The sequence below is a fragment of the Hakea prostrata genome, chromosome 1, assembly GCF_041222555.1.
Source record: "Hakea prostrata isolate BN-2017 chromosome 1, UWA_Hpros_2, whole genome shotgun sequence".
Classification (NCBI taxonomy): domain Eukaryota; kingdom Viridiplantae; phylum Streptophyta; class Magnoliopsida; order Proteales; family Proteaceae; genus Hakea; species Hakea prostrata.
The window spans coordinates 41,532,592-41,553,756 of NC_142600.1; the positions used below are offsets into that span (position 1 = coordinate 41,532,592).

Below are 21,165 nucleotides of genomic sequence, written 5' to 3' on the forward strand. Positions count from 1 at the left end.
AAATTGAGCCCGTGAGAGAGACTTTGTGAAAGTGTCAGCAAGCTAATCAAGAGTAGGAATATAGAAAACAAGCAACTATCGGGAAGCTATCAAATCTCTCACAAAATGAAAGTCAATCTTAATATGCTTCATTCTAGAGTGAAACACCGGATTGGATGCCATATAAGTAGTACTAATGTTATCACACCAAATAAGTGGAGTCAGTGAAAGAAAGGCACCCAACTCGCCAAGCAAAGAAATCAACCAAAGAATCTCACAAGCAGTAGTGGCAACCGCACGGTAATCGGCTTTGGTAGATGACAGCGAAATAGTCTGTTGTTTTTGAGATAACCAAGACACCGGAGATCGCCAAGAAAAATAGCATAATCTGTAGTAGAACGACGATCATCGGGGCACCCAGCCCAATCTGCGTTGGAGTAACCAACAAAAGATAAACGGTGTCGCGGAATGAGAAAAATAGATGCCATGAGAGGGAGTGCCACATAGATAGCACAAAATGCACTTGACAGCAGCCCAATGTAAATCAGTGGGTGCATGCATAAATTGTGCCACCTATTCACCACATAACCAATATCAGGGCCGGTGTTTGTTAGGTACTGAAGTGTATTGATAGTGTGACAATATGTGGTACCATTAGATATCAAAGTGCCACCAGCCAAAGAAAGGGGTTTCCCATATGCCATAGGAGAGGAAATAGGCTTGGCCTCATGCATACCGACATGGTGAAGTAAATTAGAGACATACTTCTTTTGAGTACGAAGAAGACCATCAGAAGTGTGAGTAGCCTCAATACCCAAGAAGTAATGCAAATCACCCAAGTCTTTAATAGAAAAAGCAATTGAGAGAGCCTTAATCAGACATGAGAGCCTCTAGGCTATTGCCGGTGACAAGAAAATCATCAACGTAGATAAGGAAATATAATGTCACATGAGAAGACCGATAGATGAAAAGACTAGCTTCATTATGAGATGCCACAAAACCAAGAGATAGAATAAAAGTAGTAAGCTTAGTGAACCAGACACACAACACTTGTTTGAGACCATACAAGGACTTGTGTAGGTGACAAATATGAGAAGGTGGAGAGACATCCACAAAACCAGGAGGTTGTGTCATGAACACAATCTTAGTGAGATCCCCCATGAAGAAAGGCATTGGATACATCTAGCTGCCTAATAGACCATCTAGCCGACGCAACCCCCGCCCTTCCTGCCTGCTGAAATTGATGTGAATGATCGTGACAGCTCTTCAAATCCTATTCCGAACCAAGGAAAGTACTACACGAATAGTAGTATGTTTCATCACAGGACTATAAGTGGCATCAAAATCAAAGCCGGGACGCTGATGAAATCCCTTCACAACAAGCCGACTTTATAGCGCTCTATAGTCCCATCAGGGTTTCCTTTGACTCTAACCCATTTGTAGCTAATTACATTCTGGAGAGGCCAGAATGAGATCCCAAGTCTCATCACTAACCAAGGCATTGAATTCCTCTTGCATGACACCACGCCAATGAGGATCTTGGAGGGATTTACTATAACAGGTAGGAACAGTGGTGTCATCACAAGTAGCAACCAAAGCATACTTGGGATTGGGCCAAAGAGAATTAGTTTGGCCCGAGTTACCATATGATGTTGCTTTGGACCAGATCCTAAGGTTGTTAAAGGCCCAAGCACTAAGGTAATGAAGGCCCAGATGGCCCATTCGGCCCAATAGATGGCCTATGCTGGCCTAGTAACAGGCTCAGTACTCGGTGCCGAGCACCCTTGAACCAACATCCCATCTCCATGATGTCCATCAACCAAATCAGAAGGCATTGATGGCCAAATGGGCCCATCAGGGGTAGGGAGAGGAACCAGGGTGGGGAGAGATCCACTATGTGGAGATGATATAAAGGTTACATCAACAAAATTACAAGGGAATATCACCATGGGAGAAACATCAAAACAATTGTTCCAAGGGCAAGCAAAGACACATAAGAACTTAACAACTCAAAGGGAAACACACTTTCGTCAAACACAACATGACGAGACACAAATATGCGCTGGGATCAAAACACCGAATCCCTTGGGAATAGGATAATAACCAATGAACAAGCAAGGCCACAAACGTGCATCAAGCCTATGATCAGCATAGGGCCAAAGCCACATGAAGCATAAACAACAAAAAATACATAACGCTTGATAATCAGGAGCAATACCAAACAACCACTCATAAGGAGAAACTGCAGAAAAAACATCAAGACGTATGCGATTAATGAGGTAATTGCAATTTGAAACGTTGTAGATCAGAATTTTTGTCGCATTATAGCTTGCAGAAGCAGAGCAAGACTAGATTCAACAACATGTCGATGCTTTCGTTCGGCCACCCATTCTGAGCCTCTGTATAGGAAATACGCTGAGATACACCAAAGCAGGGAAAAACAGAGCTAAGAAGCTGAAATTCACCACCACCAGCACATTGAAATGAAGTAATCTTGCTACCAAAAAAGTTCTAAACTAGTGCCTTAAATTTTATAAAAATAGCATGAACATCACTTTTGTTAATTTTATAAAAATAGCATGAACATCACTTTTGTTTTTTGGTGGATACAACCAAGTATAACAGGTGTAGCCCTCCACAAATACAATGTAATAGAAAAACAATCAAACAAAGTAACATAAGATCAAACATAGTGATATTTGGGGGAAATCTTATGTTACTTTGTTTGATTGTTTTTCTATGTAGCAATTACAGAGGCCATCGAGTCATTGAGGAGGATGGGCGAAAGGGTAGAAGATGACTCTGGGAGCACTAACAAGCTTCATAAAGCGAAAGACAGCTTGAAACTGAGGTGGAGAATAGACGCACAATAGCATCAGTGCAGTGAGAAGACGGATGACCAAGATGTCTATGCCATGTAACCAAATCAGCAGCAAAACTTGTTGCAGTAGTAGAAATGTATGAAGGAGGAGACATGACCTTCAAACTCAAGCAGATACAAACCATTGCTATGATGGCCATGAGCCAAAGTCACATAAGTGAGAACATCTTTAATCAACACAGAGTCAGATCCAAAGGTAAAATACACAGAATTATCAACAAAACTGTGACATAGAGAGCAAACTGAATTTGATGTTGGGAACACACAAAACATGATTCAAAGCAAAAATGTGTTCATCAACAACTTTACAACAACTACCTATGTGAGAAATCTTAACAGCATTCCCATTACTTACAATAATATCCTCTGAACTTGTATAAGGATCACAGATTGCAAAATTTGCAATGTCTGCACAAAGATGCCGATAGATTCAGAATCGATTAGTCATGTAGTAGAAGAAACATTTAAAGAGCCATAAAAAATAGAGGAATAGAATCCTTTACCAACAAAGGCGTTATTGAAACATTGAGGACACTAGCTGTGCAAGTATGACCCTCTAAACAACATAACTGATAGACCACTCGGGGTTTTTGAAGAAAGGCAGGAGTTCCTTTAGCATTTTCTGAAGATAAATTCCGACTTCCAAAACCAAAATTACGAGGTCCAATGTGGTAATTGCGATTTCCACGCCGATTACCAAAATTGTTCACCGAGGTGGACGATTAGCAGAGTAAGATGGAGGACGACCAAGAATGGATCCAGTAGGACGAACAACTGTATTGTTTGAAGAACTAGACCTTGGGAGAAACGAGAGGTAGATTCGCGAGATCTAGAATCAGAACCTCGATCTTGAACAACAACATTGGTAGATAAAACTGAACTTGATGCCACAACAGCGTTATGCCGAAGAGGACTCTCATGATTAAGACAAAGCCTCAAAGGTAATAGGATTAGCAGTAACCCAAACCAAAGTACCAAAATCATCATACGACTCACCAAGACCTCAAAGAACAGCCAACACTAGATCTTCATCATCAACAGGATTAATTGCAGTGGCAAGAGCGTCAACGATAGCTCTAATCGAGAAAAGAAGTCCCCATCTAAACTTGATAAAGCTGTTCTTTAAGATCCGTTATTTGTGAGCGAGAAGGAGCAAAGATTTGGTGTAAAGTCTGCCAGACCTCATGAGAGTTTCTTGCAGAGACAATATGAGGAAATGTTGCCTTGATGAGAGAAGAAATCAACCAGCTGAAGACCATTTGCTCCTGATGATCCCAAAGATCCACATCATAATCAATTGAGTAAGAAACAGTTGATGAAGTAGAAACATTCGAAGGACTTGAAGAAGTATCACCGAGAAGACACAACCAGTCGAGGAAAGCTTCCATCAACATAACCAAACAGGTTATGACCATGGAGGAGCGGGATGAATTGTGCACGCCTCAGGAGATAATTTGTGTTGGACAGCTATTGAACATTTAGAGAAACCACAAAAGAATTTGCAGAAGCCATGCGAAACGGTCAAGAGAGCAAGAAAAAGCAAGAAAAGCTGAATGACAGGACCAAAAAAAGCACTTGTCAAAGGCAGAGTGATACCATGACAGAAAGCTGAGAAAACTGAATTCAATAAGGTAATATAAGTAGGTTTACAAGTATATATAGACACAATAGCAGATACTAGAAACCATACACATTGACAAGGACTAAAACTAGTCTAATGTACTTCTAGTTCATTACTCTCCAATACATAGGAGATCATGCAGAAGTTAAAGACTTCCTAAAGAACACAGAAAGAGAACCAGCTTGGAAAATCAGAACAGTCTCTAGGACAGCAGATCATCCGCATTAGGGTTAGACCCCGTTCACTCCACTCACACTTTACAGACAGAAGAACCATGATTGGAAAACCCTCAGTACTGCCTCTCATATTCGGAACATTAGTGACTTCTATCAAGGTCTCTGCTTGACAAACTTCTGATTTGCTGATTGTGTAACATTGTACGGCTGGAGCTAAGCGTTCAGAACTGCTGGTTTGACAATTCTACATTAGGTTCTCTTGTAGGTTATCAGAAATTCATATATACAAAATTATTTGGAATTTAAACATTTGGAGTAAGACTGTAAGTGAAAGGAAGAGAACAGTACATGACATCACTGTTTTTCTTTTGGAAAAAAAAAAAATGAAAAAACTAGTAAACACCTGCTACTTGCTTTCTGTATCATAATCGTAGCTTTCCTTGGTTCATGGTGGTAGCTACATTGCCATTGTGGTTGGGAAGAGCCTATCCAACAGAGTATACACACCTCCCCCTAACAGGAGCCCACCGCTGCAAAACCAACAAAATGTTCAAACGTGTCAAACAAAGATACCCAGAAAAATTAGGCTAATATTGTAATAACTGGCCAGGTAAGAATTATAAAGACAATTCCCAACCCTGTACGGGCTTCATTATTATTAGTTGGAGAAGTAGCACAAATATGCTAAAAAGATGGCAAAACCCGCCACAGAAACAAGATCATGAAAGCAAGAGTCGATGGCATAGGGTGGAAACGGGGGAAAAAGGTCAGTATTGCAGGAATTAGGTAGGCATGCTGCACTGTCATCCAAAAATCTTTTGTGTCAAGCAAAAAGGAGTACCTCATTGGGTTAATCCAAGCCGAAAACTTGCGAAATGAAAGCAGGCTCTGCACATAAAAATACATCAAGATTCAACTATTCAGGCATTGGTTCAGACATGAAGATAACACAATGGGATAAAATTTAGCTTCAGATATCCATATGATGAAGGCCGAGAGTTTCTAAAGTCTAAACTAGGTTTTGAAATGCTTGTATTTATATCTTTTTTACTTTCAGAAAGATTTCCATACTAATGAGCTCTGCTAAATGCAATATGACCTAATCCATAAGCATAGGTCTCAAGCTGTTGTCTATGCTCTTTCTTGGGTCCAAGGTGACAGGATGCCTTGTTCACACAGAAACTTCTGTTGATTTAGGTTTACTTTTTAGTTTTTGATGAATATCTTTGCATAATATCCTGTGGTTTCTTTATTATATACTGCTTTTTTCATGTTAGGTCATTATTAGCATAGTTATTTCGTATTGCATTGATATGGATCCCACATTGCACATAATGACAACTATATAAAATTATCCCTTTATTACACAGACATATAATACATGCCTTATGGCATGACACAATGCCTAGGCAGGTGCATTGTTGCTTAGGGACTACTCCAAAGCCTTGGATCACCTTGTTGCTAAGATAAATATGGTAACTAATAGAGGAAATCATCTACTTAATTGAAATAGTTCTATCAGGATGAAAAGAAAGAAGAAAGCATCCTCCACCAGTGTGGTTGTCTCTTTATGTAATGAAATTAAGAGCCACCATTTGGTGAACCCATTGAGTGCAACCTGAAGGCAATGAAATACTTGGATTGATGTCTACGCCCAACCAATCACTATATCTCTCACTTTGAATGTTAACTTCACCAGTTTACTGAGAGCACGAAGAATGTGATCAGCTAGATGATTGAGAATATTCCACTGATCAACACTAGACCTCAATATCATAATTGGATCCATCAAGTAGAGATCATTTCCCTTTCATGTTCTACATTTTCCATCAGGAGCATTGACGTGAACCGAATTCTGGGGTTTAGTTTGTTGGAAATTTGCACTACAATTGCTCATTCCAGGATCCTCTCTGTTAGGAACCAGCAGTCTTCTAGGTCTGTAAGTGCCTTTGATTGAAGGATTTTTAAAGAATCTAGGGTATACAAGAGTTAGGGTTAGGCCTAGAAGGTTCTGGCCAGGATTAGGGTCAAAAGGAATTTGGGTTTTAGGCTCTATGCTATTATTGTAGTCTTAGGTCTAAAATTAAAGTTAAGGGTGAGGTTTACGGGTTTTAGGGGCTGGATTGAAAGGTATTAGGGTTCAGCTGCTGCTGATTGATGTTTTCAGGTTAGGGTTTGGGTTTCGGTTGGGCTAGGGAGGGGGTTGTTGTGGTTGTTTTATAATTTCAGACCTAATCCTAAATGGTTTGGGTTGGTTTGAAGCTTCCTACTTGGGGTAGAACTTTTAGGGAAGTTAACTAGGGTTACAGGGTGGTAGAGTAGGAGCAGGAGATGGTAATCCTAAATGAGTTTGAAGTTCGGTTGAGGATTTTGGGAGTCAAAGGGTTTCTAGTAAAATTAGGTTAGGGTTTCTAGAGGTTGAAGATGAAGTGCGTAAATTCTAAAACCTAATGGAAGATGGCTTAATTGAGAATCTAGAAGTAGGAACAGGGTCTAGGGAAGGGTGTGCTCCAAGGAGGGAGAAGGGGTGGATCAGGGTTGGGGACCTAAGAGTTTAGAAGGGAGGGGGATAGCTGCTGCTGCAAGGAAGAGGGGCTGGGGATGCTTGCATGGACAAGGGAGAGGCAGAAGAGGGTTAGGAAGGGGATGGGTTGATGTTTCTTACTTGGAGATGGAAGGCTACTGCTGGAATCGAAGGACTGCAGCTGTACTTGAAGAAAGCTTGCTGGAAAGACACTCCAATGGCTGCCGCAGGCCTCCCTAAGGAAGCCCATGACTTCTGTTGCCTCCAAACTCAGTCTCAATTTTATCATTCAAATTCAACTTGTCAATTACAAAGAATGGAGACTTTATTTATAGCATCTGAAAGAAAACAACCAAGGCTCAAACTAGGAAACGAACTTGGTTTCAAATTAACACTAATTCTAAGCATAGAAGAAAATTCAACCGAAATTGTTGACATTTCGGTCGAAATGTCTGCATTTTTAAAAAAACGAAACGAAATTTCAATTATTTCGGAAAAGTGTCAAATTTCGACCGAAATTTCGGAGATTTCGACCATTTCGACCAAAATTTTGACATATCAGCATTCCAACTTGTTTTTCCTTAGTTTTTGTTGATTTCTATCCCATTTTCACCTAATTTTCACTACTCCTTTGCCTTCAAACACCACTTTTGCTCATTTTTTGCCTCCAAACACCTCCTAAGCTACAACAACTACAAAGGAAACTCCAGCAACAATAGAATGTGAAGCATGAGCCACACCCAATAGTTCCAAACTTCCCCTTTTTTTATTTTTGTTTTGTTCATGCCTTAAATGATCATGTATTGCCTTGAAATTAATATATGTTTAGCCGAGGACTATGATCTATAATTGTGTTTTGTTAAACTTATATTTTTATTATTTGCTATCATTTTTTCATTTTTTTATTTTAATAATTATTTTCTAAAATTATGTATTTTTATTTTATGTATATATGATATATAGGCTTTAGCTTTATATATTTGAGACACCATCACTTGATCTAGTCGGTCATTTTATTTTGTTGACTTGTTGTATATGTAACCATTCTACCAAACAATTCATGTATGTTGTTGATTCTATGCATGTATACAATATAGTTTGCACTTGTCGGAACCAGTCATTTTTTAGTATACTTGAATGATAAATTTTCAATAGTTTTGTTTTTTACAAAATACTAGTTCCATTGTGTTTATTATGCTTGAAATAGGTAGTATACAAGAATCCAAATCATTTTGAGTCCATATGAGGCCCGAAATTGAAGTTCCAATTTTCAGAAAAAGCGTCCAGTTTCGACCGAAACGTCGAAATTTCGGCCTTTTGCAAGGTCGAAATTCCTGTTTCGGTCGAAATTTCTGTTTCGGTCAAAATTTCTTCCTTGATTCTAAGTATGACTAACTTTACTAAAGACTCTTATTTAATCAAGGATACTATCATCCCAGAAAAATTCAAAATTCAATTTGGAATCTAAGAGTAAATATGGAATCAAGCAAGAAGTAGATTGAAATTAGGGAATTCCAACCCAACCTAGGAATTACACCTTGACAAGGACTCTTCAATAAATCACAAAATAATGACTCAAATAGGAAAATAAAAATAGATATAAGGTTCTAATAACAATCTGGATTTAATGGGTGTGAAATCCCCTAGAATCCTAATACAAAACGCAACTTGCAGGTCCAAGAACCCGCAGTTCTAGTACAAAACAGTTGTGGGCTATCCAAATTGAGATCATTGGATTGGGACCGCAATCCATGAGCTAGGATGGTGAAGATGATAATTCAGTCACTTTGATAGAGGTGAAGATGATGATTCGGTCACTTTGATAGACTTTGGGAGATCTAGTTCGAACCCAAACTAACTCGGAAGGTGGATTTCTTGGTCACGGAAACCAAGGTTGGAAGGTCCTCAAGCCTAGGTAAGAGCCCCTATCTTCTTCTACAAGATTAGACAAGTGTCCCAGACGAACCGGACCGAAAAACACTCTATCTATGCGATTTTGGGGGTGTGGCTGTTGGGGCAATTGGTCAGTTGATTGACCTCCACCTTAGGTGGCTGGTCCAATTCATCACGGGCAAAAGTGGGATTTGACCCCTAGAAATCCTATTAAATGGCTCCCTAGCCTTATAGAGGAGGCTCACAACCCTAGGAGGAAGGAGAGCACACGTGCTAGTGAAGACGTTGGTGATTATCACGTGCCAAAGGCCGAATCAAGTGCCGGTTGGTGAATCAAGTGCCGGTTGGTGACATTAAAGGTAACCAACTGCCCCATTCACTTTTTAATTAATTTTCCCTTTGTTTCATAAATGTTGGAAGGTGAGATGTTGCTATACTTATAGATTTGGTTGGGAGAAACGTGTCTTCTTTTGATCCCGATCGAATCTAGCATATAGAATGAGATTTCCATCTCTTTTTGTTTCTGAATTTTATATCAAAGCATACCTCAGAGAAGATTGGATTTGTGGATGTTTTGAAATGGGGATGTTTGGGAGTGTTTGAGCATGCTTTAGGGACAAACTTTATGCCTTTGATCAACCCAAAAAACATCGGAATTAAGGGATCACAGACGCAAGGTTCGGACCTAGGTGTTGTTCGAGCACCTGGGGAGGTCATCCCAGGCAGTCGGGCACCTGGGGAGGTCGTCCCAGGAGGTCGATCACCCCTGAGAGGCCAACCGACCTCCCCTATTTGGGTTGATCAGTTGGACTTGTTTGATCCCCAGTCTTGTTCCAACAAAAACCTAATTTCATTTATATGTTTTCTGGGAGGTTTTTACAGCTTGTTAGCCTATACTTTGTAGAGTTTCTTGGATTCTTTGGGAAGCTATAATCTCTTGTTAGGTAAGGGATACAACCTCATATATTCATGTATTTGATGCTTTAGGATACGCTAGTGTACCTTGTTTATGCTATTGTAGTTATAAAAACTGTTGTGGAGCTTGCACAAATGGATAACCTATGAAATGCTTCTAATGATGTTATCTTTGTTATTTTCTTTCTATTATCAATTATGAATATGTTATGATGGGAACGAAGTGGCACGATGCATCATGGATATTACCTACTCAAGGTTGTGGGTTAGCCTATTACCCTTGGTACCTTTGCACATCATATAGACTTTATGTGCATTTGCTTCAAGTATCTATATGCATGGCTAGGATTCTCATTTATCATGTCACTACCCTATCAACATATTAAGGCCGAGTGACCCGTGCCAACAGTGCTAGCATTGTGGGCGTCCAACAGTCGGTAACACCATCTGGTGAGGAAACATAAACAGTCCACGTGTCATTTATGGTAGGATTGTATAGGATAGAGTTTGGGCTTATGGGCGAGCAACAGTCGGTAGCCATTCCGTGAGGGGACACAAGAACATCCGCCCTATCATATGTGGATGACCATAGGGTTACGGTGCTTTCCGAAGTAGTAGACATTCCATGAGGATTGACATTACTTGGATAGGTGAGGATACTTGACTGGGTTGGTGTTATAGGAAAGATATCTGAACCTAATATGACATGATTAAGTAGATGACTTCTCTTGGATTAGGAAGTTCCTTGACATGCGTCAGTTCTCATATCAATGGTCGTGGTGAGAGTGTGGCCCTAGTCCCCAACCATGGTTGTTGATTGGGCTGTTATCCATGTACCTCGGTCATGATGCCCAGTTCGATTGGTGCCGTTGGGGTCTGTCTAAGACTTCCCAGAGGAGGCTGGTGTTGCATCTTAATGCGTGTCTACCTAGATAGAGACTAGCATGGTTAGTACATAGAAGCATCCTGCATTGCTTTACATTATATTCCATTACATTACATTCTTCATGCATGAGCCGAATATTTGGCTATACAATGTTGTTGATCTTGCTGAGTTTGTTGGAATTCAATCCTTTTGGAAATATTTTTCTTTAGACTGTGTTGTAGGACTCGATGACTCAGCAGTGTAGGAGTCCCCGATTCCATCAGATCCATACAAGCTACCATCTGTGGAAGATTTCAAAGCTCCCGATGACACGTGTCCATGCATGGAGTGCTCTTTTTTTTATCGGTGTCTAGTTATCTTTAGGAAAATAGAAACATTTGAAAGGGACATATATCATTTAATTAGAGTCATTGAACAATTGCAATATTACCTAATCTTCTTTTCCTTCATTTGACACACTTATCATTTTAGACTTCCGTTGACATCTTAATTAGAGTTTTGACATTTCTATATTTATTCTTGCTCTTGGATTATGTGATTGTGTGGATTGTTCTTCGGATTGAATGTAAACTGGATCTTGTGGATGTGAAGCACACCCACGGGTATCCAGGTGAGTCCGATGCCAGCTGGCTGGGGTGTGACGATGTGACTCTGACCAAGAACTCCATGGAATTTACTGAAATGACCAAAATACCCCTTGTTCAAAGGGAGCCGTAGGGTTTGGCCCTATGGGGACAGTAACCCTAGGCCCTATGCAACCCCAAGAAACAGTTTACATCAGGCATGGTGGACAGTTGCTTTGCATTCTTCTATCCACCTACACAATATCATTGGGGACTTGCAGCATGAGGAAAAGAAGAAATTATGTATGACATTTACCTGCAAGGCGCCTGCAAAAGAAGCTGCTAGAAGTAGAGGAGTGACATAGCCAGTTGTGTATGTAAGCAGTATGCTGCCACCTACAACTGGATCCTGTCATTTGATTGAGCCCACCTATTTCAGTACTAGGTAACATGCCATTCAAAAAGAAAAACAAGGAGGGAAAAGAAGTTCAAATCCAATAAAATGCACACAACAAGATAAATAAAATAATATTAGAAAAGAGAAGTGATGAAGTAATATGACCTTGTACTGTATGAGATTTTCAAGATATATTGCAGACAATAACATTATGCTTTGCCATTAACAATTATATGGAAGTCTTAAATTTAAAGTACATACAGACCAGATCTCTGATTTTACAATATTAGAACCTAAAAATGTGTTCCTATATGAGATAGTCCACTTGGATCTTTTATCAATGATTAAGGACAGGTCCTTGTCTCCAGGTTCCTTCCATTTATTATCATGCTTGTATGGATTTCCATGTTTGTAGTGCAGAGATGAACCATAAGTTCCATTCCATCATTCTACAATCCTTTTGCATTTTTCTTGTTTTTTCCTAGTGGATTTTTTCTTTTTTTTGGATGAATTTGTCTTATGTGTTGTTTTAATGGGGAGTACTCTAAATCCTTCGTTAATGAAGTAGTCAAACAAGGAAAATGGGATTTTAAAGGGGATACCAATGCAATGTGGAATGAGATGGCTATGTGTATTAAGAAAGTGGCTAAAGATGTTCTAGGTGAATCAAAAGGAAAGATCCATTCTTATAGAGAGACGTGGTGGTGGGATAGTGAGGTTCAAGCTGCCATTAGGAATAAAAAAGCTAGTTTTAAGACATGGCAAAGAACTAAGGATGTTGAGGATCTTCAAAGGTATAGGTTAGATAGAAATGAAGCTAAGAAAATTGCGGGAAAAGCAAGGGAAAGGAAGTATGAAGAGTTATACAATAAGTTGGGCACAAAGGAAGGGGAAAAATATATTTATAAGATAGCTAAGATGAGGGATAGGAAGAGTAGAGATCTTGACCATGTTAGATGTATTAAAAATGGAGATGGTAAAGTATTAGTTTGTGAGGAGGATATTAAGAAAAGATGGGAAACCTATTTCTCTAGTTTACTAAATGAGCATTCTTCAAGCACTTATGTTTCGGACAATTACACTTTTCACCAAGGCACTGGTGTCCGAACTTATATACGTAGAATTTCGATGTCCGAAGTAAAAGAAGCTTTAAGGAGGATGAAATTCGGCAAGACACAAGGTCCTGATGAAATCCCAATTGAAGTATGGAGGAGCTTAGGAACCCATGGACTAGTTTGGTTGACTAAGTTGTTTAATAAGATTATGAGCACAGGGAAAATGCCAGATGATTGGAGGAGAAGTGTTGTGGTTCCAATTTACAAAAATAAAGGAGATATTCAAAGTTGTAATAACTATAGAGGCATTAAATTGATGAGCCATACGATGAAATTATGGGAGAGAATAATTGAAACCCGGTTGAGACACTTAACTACAGTTACGGAGAACCAATTTGGGTTTATGCCGGGAAGATCTACAACGGAGGCTATTTACTTAATTAGGAAACTTATGGAAAGGTATAGAGAATGTAGGAAAGACCTTCATATGGTATTTATTGACCTAGAAAAAGCTTATGATAGAGTCCCTAGAGCGTTAATTTGGCAAGTACTAGAGAAAAGAAGTGTTGCAAGTAAATATGTAGATATAGTTAAGGATATGTATGATGGTTCGGTGACTAGTGTTAGAACAGTGGGGGGACAAAGTAATGAATTCCCGATAACAGTTGGGCTACATCAAGGGTCAACTTTAAGCCCATATCTATTTGCACTGGTAATGGATGAATTAACCAAAGACATTCAAGATGAGGTCCCCTGGTGTATGCTTTTTGCGGATGATATTGTGTTGATTGATGAGACCCAAGTGGGGATTAATACCAAATTAGAATCATGGAGAGTAGCTTTGGAATCAAAAGGCTTTAAACTTAGTAGATCGAAGACAGAATATCTAGTTTGTAACTTTAGTCATGATCGGGCAGATGATGAAGTGGTGATACTTGACGATAAAGAGATTCCTCAGAGTGATTGTTTTAGGTACCTAGGTTCAATCATAAGTAAAAGAGGTGATTTAGAAGATGAGGTTTCCCAAAGAATTAAAATAGGGTGGATGAAGTGGAGAGGTGCATCCGGGGTCTTATGTGATCGGCGTATTCCATTAAAGCTTAAAGGAAAATTTTATAGGACCGTTGTCCGACCAGCTATGATGTACGGTGCAGAGTGTTGGGCTGTTAAAAAGAATCATATAGATAAACTCAGTGTAGCAGAAATGAGGATGCTAAGATGGATGAGTGGCAAAACTAGGATGGATAAGATAAGAAACGATCATATTAGAGTTGGTCTGGGAGTTGCTCCCATAAGTGATAAGCTTAGAGAAAGTCGTTTGAGGTGGCACAGCCATGTTCAACGGAGACCTATAAATGCTCCTGTTCGGAGAAGTGATATAATCCATATTGAAGGAACTAGAAGAGCTAGGGGTAGACCTAAGATAACCTTAGGAGAAGTGGTGAGAAATGATATGTATAGCTTAGGCCTTGTATCTAGCATGGCCTTGAACAGAACCGATTGGAGGGCAAGAATCCATGTAGCCGACCCCATTTAGTTGGGAAAAGGCTTATTGTTGTTGTTGTTGTTGTTGTTGTCTTATGTGTTGTTTGTTGGGGAGAGTGGGTTGTAGGGTGCTGAGGGACTAGGAGAGATAAAACAAGTTTTTCATCACAAAGCTACTTTTAGGATGCACATAATTCCAATCCATGCTGGGAGACATGAAACGATTGGTAAGACCCAAGGAGAAACATGAAACAAAGTACCATCACCTTGCCAACTCAGATGTCATTCAGTATTGTGAAGGACTAAAAGTTACCAATGAATTTAAGAGCATCAGTACCTTGGTTGAAGCCACATATCCAAGAAGGGTGGCCAACACAGGTGTACTACAAGGAGAAGCAGCTAAGGCAAATGTCAGTCCAGCCAAATAAGCTTGCACACCTGAAAACTCGAAATTCTATTTGTTAGGATGATGCAACCTTCACACAATAGCAGGTCTGGAAAGAACACTTGAAGTTGGTTTCCAAGAAAAATGCCAATCAAGGGTAAATTACTTGAAGGGAAGTTAGCTGCAGCAGCACGGGGGTCAAAATTGTTGAATAATGAAGGAAGCTGTATTTCTATAACCTGCACGAATAACCACCAGCATGGACATCACAAAACTATTCACAGGGATTAGATTAAGATCATACGTGATGATACTGAACTGAAATTTATAATTGTACAGTTACTATCATTTAGGAAATAGAAAATATATATCTTTACACATGAAAAATAAGAAACTCCATGTTGGAGTAATTTCTAGAGTTTCAAGGTGGTGATAAATCAGGAATTCCACCTTCATCATCTCAATGGTCATGACACAAATCTGTCTTATGAGTTATGACTTTGCCAGTAGAAAGTAGTCCTTTCAATGGAAAATATCAAAAGTTTCCATTAGGAAATGCCATCCGAAAATGATGGATGAAGAATTTTAAAGTTAAAGCATAGAACAAAGTGCTATAACTTCAATTAATCCAATAATCATTGGAGACACTAAAAATGAAGAACATATAGAGTCAACCAGAAAATAATCTCCAACCATGACTGGATGGCTAACTACCTCCAGAAGATTCAAGCCCATAATGACAGCCAAGCCAGAAGCAGCAATAGGTAGCCCCTGCCCAATCTGTCCATAAGCCTTGCCAGCGAATGAGGCAGATATTCCTAAGACTGCCAAAGTTGTTGCTAGTCCCAATGAGAAAGCAACTGAATCTCCAATAATCTGCCAAAAGCATTGTTTGGTTGAAGAGTTTAAACAGCCTGACAAAAGATGGAAATGAAACCTTTCTCTGAATAAACTCAGAAAGCAAGAAAAGTAAAGTGGCAACTAAGAAAGAATACAAAAAGTGGTCAAACATGTTATTGAGAGTTGTTACCGCAGCTCGGCTCTTCCCAGACCCAAACGCTCCTAGAGGATTTCCAGCAATACATCAAAATCAGCATGGACCATTAAAAGAGAAAGAAATAAATAAATAAAAGGAGAACAAACTGCAACCCGTTTTCAGAGTAAATAATGCTTACCAATGTAACCAAGAGTAAGTGGCAAAACACTTAGTGTACAAGGAGATAGGCTAGTCACAAGCCCTGCTCCAAAGATAACTGCTAAACTGAGAAGAGGAATAAACAGAAAATAGTCAGAGCACTATGTATTGATCAGTTTATCTTCCAATACTAAATGAGATGAAAAATGACAAAAAAAAATTTCAACCTAGAAAAACTGAGTGCTGACAGCTGGTCCTGAACGGCTTCATTAGCCTGCTGTCCAGCTGAATACACAAAGCCTCCAAACCAATCTCCAAGGCCTGTATCAGCCAATGGTGGGAAAAATGCTGCTCCTTCCTGCCTTGAAGGGAATAATTTCAGTTCTTGAGGTTATATACACAAAGAAAAGCTTGCATTTAACTGAGATAATAATCTGGTCTGTCATCATCTATCACGTTAGGAGAAATGAAACCAAAATATATAAATATATATATTGAAAATATTGAAAATGAGACAAGTAATTTTCAGTAATATTAATTTGGTCATACCAAGTTAAAAAGTAAATTTTCACATTAATCACTATGTACAAATTAATGGAAAGTAGTTCATGAAGCATATCTGATAGCAACTATCAGACGAAAAAGCTTGTGAATCTAAACGAATGTTGCCATCATTAGAAACAAAGCCAACGTGCACACGTTTGATGTGGTTTGTGGTTTTATTTTATCAATTACCAGGAGAACTTGTCAAGAAACTCTGGATGATAAAACTATAGCAAACTCCATTGCCAAATACAAGTAAAAGGAACCCAAAATCCAAGAATGAGTTAAACAGATTTATTGCACAAAGGGCCAGCATGGAAAGACAAAGGAAAAAGGAAGGGGTGGGGGTGAATGTGGAAACATATAACTAGAGGTTGTTAGAAGTTAGAACATGGCACATGTCATATCTCTGGTCAATCATAAATTCTGCAGATCCAGTTTTTCAAAATGAGCAACTCAGCATCAATTAATTATCATGTCAACGAAGTCTCATCCCAAATTCTATTCTTCTGTCCATAGGTAAACAGTAAGACGGTAGATAGTATTGGCCGCACCACAGCAGATATGAATTATAAGTTGAAAGAGAGAAAGAGGGCCCTGGGGGATCCTCACCATTATATTGTCCATGGGCAATGCCTTCGTTGTGTCTGCTATAACCAAGCTTACCCCTGGAAAATCGAAAATCAGCCATTGCACTGAATTCTAAAACTCATATCTAGGTTGTAGATGAGTACCCTTATTCTTCAAATCATAGAAAATATACCAAATCATCCATGAAAAAAAAAAACCTCAGTCCCATGCCTAAATATAAGGCTACTAATTCAAAGCCATAAATTTATTCAGAAACTAGTAGCAACAGGATCACCAAACTAGGAATATAAACCAGAAAAGACAGAAGGGATGGCAGGGGATCTACCTAGAAAAGTTATGGAATCTATGACAACCAATGAAAATATTCCACTAATCCACTTCAGTTTTCAGTCCACTAAGCACATTAGGAATCCACATAAGAAAAAAATCAGAAAAACTCAACTGATATTACTTTGAATTGCCAGTGAGTCCTGAAAAGAGAAAAGGATGTACAAATGCATGAGGCTCCAGCCACTATGGGTGTGGGAAGGGGCATAATGTATGCAGCCTTACCCCAGCTTTTGCAAGGAACGTCCGTTTGCTGCCACAGCCCTCATACTGCAACATGTGATGTTTTAGAAATCCAAAGGCTGTGATCACAACGGCAGGAGAGATTACACTGTTGGATTCTAAAGCGCCATGTGTCACCAATTGAGGGCCACATGGGACATACCCATGTGGCAGCGAACAAGAATTCTTTTGCAAGGAGGCAGTTTCCAATTCATACAAAATTAAGGTGAGCATACTTTCAGTATATTTAGCATCAAAATCAGTGAATGTACACTAGAGACATGGATAGGCTGATTGCCCACCAGCGCTGTTATAGATAATGGCAAACTGAAGCATATATATATATTTAAAAAAAAAAAAGAGAGAACATAGAAAACCGGAACTAAAACCTCAATTTTACTAACAGAAAAAAATCCTGTGAATATATTATATAGGCCCTCTAAAGAAACCTGTTACAACAAAGATCTCTTGCCCAACACATCTGTAAAACAACCCAAGGGCTATTTCCACTAAAATAATCCCAATCTATGATTTAGATCTGTCAAGTTCTAGGGGTAGTTTTGTCGATTTCAGTCTTCAAGGCTATTCAGGACTGTCTTTCCTAGCTTTATTAGAGAATTGCCAGTAGATGTATATCATCGTCTTGTATTCCTCTTTATTTTAAGTGAATGAATATAATGAATATAGGAGAGAATCTGCAGCAGAGAATTGAGTACTCTGGTCACAGGTTCTCTCTCTTTGTGGATAGCTAGTGCTTTCTCGCTTCTTCTCCTTCTTCCTCTTACTTCTCTTCTTTCTACTTTCTCACTGACCTGATTACAGTACTCTGATATTCTAACAACACCAAACTATCAACAATGGATCACTCAAATTGTCTTAAAGCTTAGAAGAGCTGTATGCAATATGACAATGGTTCTGACGTAGGACCAGGCAAAATGGCATATTACACTATGTTTAATCCATTATGAACCTGAAAAAATCTAGTGGCTAAAGAAGCACTTCAGCCAACAATGAGTACGGCAATAAGTTATGATTCAAGTTTGAGTAATAAATAAATCCATACTAACAATAATTCACAGTGCTCAAGTTATGGGTCATAATGATTGTGACTGTAAGTACAATTGTACACTTCCTTCATATGAACCAGGACCCAACTGGGAATAAGACTGATCAAGATCTCTGAAAAGGGATGAAGATAAAGACACGAAAACACATGCACACTGGAATGTGAACATGCATGAATTGGAAGGCACAAATATGACGTGCTTAAAGTTAAGATTAGTATGGATTATGATATACCTGCAGCCAAACTAGCAAAAGTCCTTATTTTTAAGCTGCTACATCTGTTGGTCATCGATAAAGTAGCAGTGTCTTGCGTAATATCCTTGGGGGTAGAACAACTCATAATCTTATTGGCAGGCACTTTATTTATACCTTAGCAAGTAAAAGGAAATAATTTTCACTTCGTTAGATAAGGAAATCAAAAGCAAAAGCACGAGTCAAAGATCTCACGACGGGAAAAGAATGATCTACAGAAATTTATAAAGAAACTTTTCTTTTTCAAAGCTATCATTTAAAATACTTACACTGGATGTAGCTTTCATTACACAACCTAACCATACAAAAAGAGATTGGAAACACACCGAACCAATCCATCTTAATTGGAAATTGAAGACAATTGGAACGAGATAAGACGGCAAATTAGCAACAAACAGCACTGAATTTCAACTAGAAGTTCCATTTTGAAACAAAATCAGAAGGAAAGTTAAGTTCAAAAAACCGTTTACCGCTCTGAAAATCTCTTGCAGAGCCCCAACGAAGGTTGAGTTAAGGAAAAAGTAAAAAAAGGAAATGGAAATTAGCAGAACAATCTAAACTCACCATGGACGTAGCTTGAGAGTCGAGAAGTATGCATAGAACCGCCACCCCAGTGGCTCAGAATCGAAGTCATTTGTGGTCCTTATAAAGATGACAGAAGAAAATATACCTGCAAATTTTCAGTAAAATTACAACGTAACGAACGATTTATGGAAGAAATTTAGAAGATAGATAAGCTATTTTTCATTAGCAAGAAGCTCCGAACTCTGCATCTTCCATAAAAACAATGAAATGTTACCAAGAAGAAGAACGGGCGGAAGAGTTTTATTCTCTGGTTGGCGTCGTTTATCGCTTACGCGTTCGTACCATATACTATGCTTTTCTAGTTTTCTGCTTCGAAGGAGCCAAGGGGAGTGATTTTGCTTGTGAACCATTTTGGACCATCGGATTGAGATCTAGATCAAAATTTCATCTGGACCGTTGAGAAATGAGCGGTCAAAATCAAAATCTTGATAGAAACGCGTGATCTAACGGCCTAAAATTATACTGAACGGTTCCAAAGCAAAATCCAAAAAAAAAAAACGGAGAGGCAAAATCCGACCATAATTGCTCACGTGGAACTTGCACTGGCACTTTATGCACAATTAAGGGTATCAACAATGCGATTTGGGCAGTTTCGATTTGAGCTCAACAATTTTGGGCTGAAAAAAGACCAAGCTCAAAGATAGCCCATTTTCAAGATAATGGTTTGAGTTTGTTGCGGTTTGAGTTTGGGTTAGTTAATGATTTTTGCTAACAGTTTGGATTTAGGTTGGGGCAATTTTGAGACCATTACCAAACCGTTATAGAAAGCGTTAATGTTATTCATTCTCAACAACAGATTATAAGCAGAAATAGAGAGAATTTGAAGCAAAATGTATTTTTATGGTGTTAGGTGTAAGTCAAAATTTGAAATATATTAGAAAAATAAAGCTCAAAATTGAACCAATTCATAACGCATGTTTCATAAATGTGGATGCTACTGAATGGAAAATTGTATCTCCAAAATCATATCTTAGTAAAAATTTGAAATCTCTCCAAAAAAAAAAATACACTGACAGGCTTAGTAGAACTAGTCCACTAAAACCCTTTCAAAACTATATTTTAGTAAAACCAATGGGCTAACAGGCCGCACATGGGCTAGCCTAAGCCAATCCAAACCGTTCAGGCTTTGCTCACTTGTTCCAAACACAGCCCATTAAAATTCAATTTGAACTGGTTTGGGCTATAACGGGTTGGTTTGGTTCTGTTTAATGGTTCGGATTGCAAATTGACACCCCAAGCAAAATGGAGCCAATTGGTCATTCTTGAAGTGTCTAACTTCTTGTGAGAACTATTAATGCTCTTAATGAGCAATGCCATTCTTTAGATTGGGCAAGTTGCAGCCCAATATGGAACAAAAAGATTAGGGCTTCTTGTTTTTGTTGGGTATAAGATCAAGAAGATTAGTTTTTTTTTCGGCCAAAGAAGTGATAATATTAAGCTCTACAGGCTTAAAGGGGAAGCGTTAAAACCTGTATGTACAAGAAAAAGGGGGTGGGGACTACACCAAACATGAGAACAACTTTAACTTTTTTGCACCTCTAGAAAGAGAGTTAGCAAAAGCATTATGCGACCTACTTACATAGTAGAAATTAACCATCTCAATATGAGTTTTTAAACTAAACTATTTCTCTCAGAATGCTACAAATAATCCAATCAACTGATTGAATGTGCCCATTTGGACCCAA

General features: G+C 38.8%; 1 protein-coding gene across 3 annotated transcripts; it reads right to left on the bottom strand.

The window, feature by feature from the left end:
* Window positions 1-5,071: 5,071 nt before the first annotated feature.
* Window positions 5,072-19,763, bottom strand: CCDA (cytochrome c biogenesis protein family). Of its 3 annotated transcripts, XM_089139786.1 has the most exons (13): window positions 19,695-19,763; window positions 19,460-19,565; window positions 18,878-19,012; window positions 17,051-17,106; window positions 16,123-16,253; window positions 15,936-16,021; window positions 15,791-15,822; window positions 15,475-15,636; window positions 14,927-14,999; window positions 14,713-14,813; window positions 11,755-11,847; window positions 5,499-5,545; window positions 5,072-5,187 (listed from the first exon to the last, which is right to left on the bottom strand). In XM_089139786.1, exons 2-13 carry the CDS (start codon window positions 19,527-19,529, stop codon window positions 5,115-5,117), a joined length of 1,059 nt encoding a protein of 352 aa, XP_088995912.1. In that variant the 5' UTR covers window positions 19,530-19,565; window positions 19,695-19,763; the 3' UTR covers window positions 5,072-5,114. The 3 variants fall into 3 exon arrangements, with proteins under 3 accessions (XP_088995912.1, XP_088995904.1, XP_088995920.1); XM_089139778.1 differs by lacking the exons at window positions 18,878-19,012; window positions 19,460-19,565; window positions 19,695-19,763 and adding exons at window positions 17,472-17,499; window positions 17,582-18,833; XM_089139794.1 differs by lacking the exons at window positions 11,755-11,847; window positions 18,878-19,012; window positions 19,460-19,565; window positions 19,695-19,763 and adding exons at window positions 17,472-17,499; window positions 17,582-18,838.
* Between the last annotated feature and the right edge of the window lie 1,402 nt (window positions 19,764-21,165).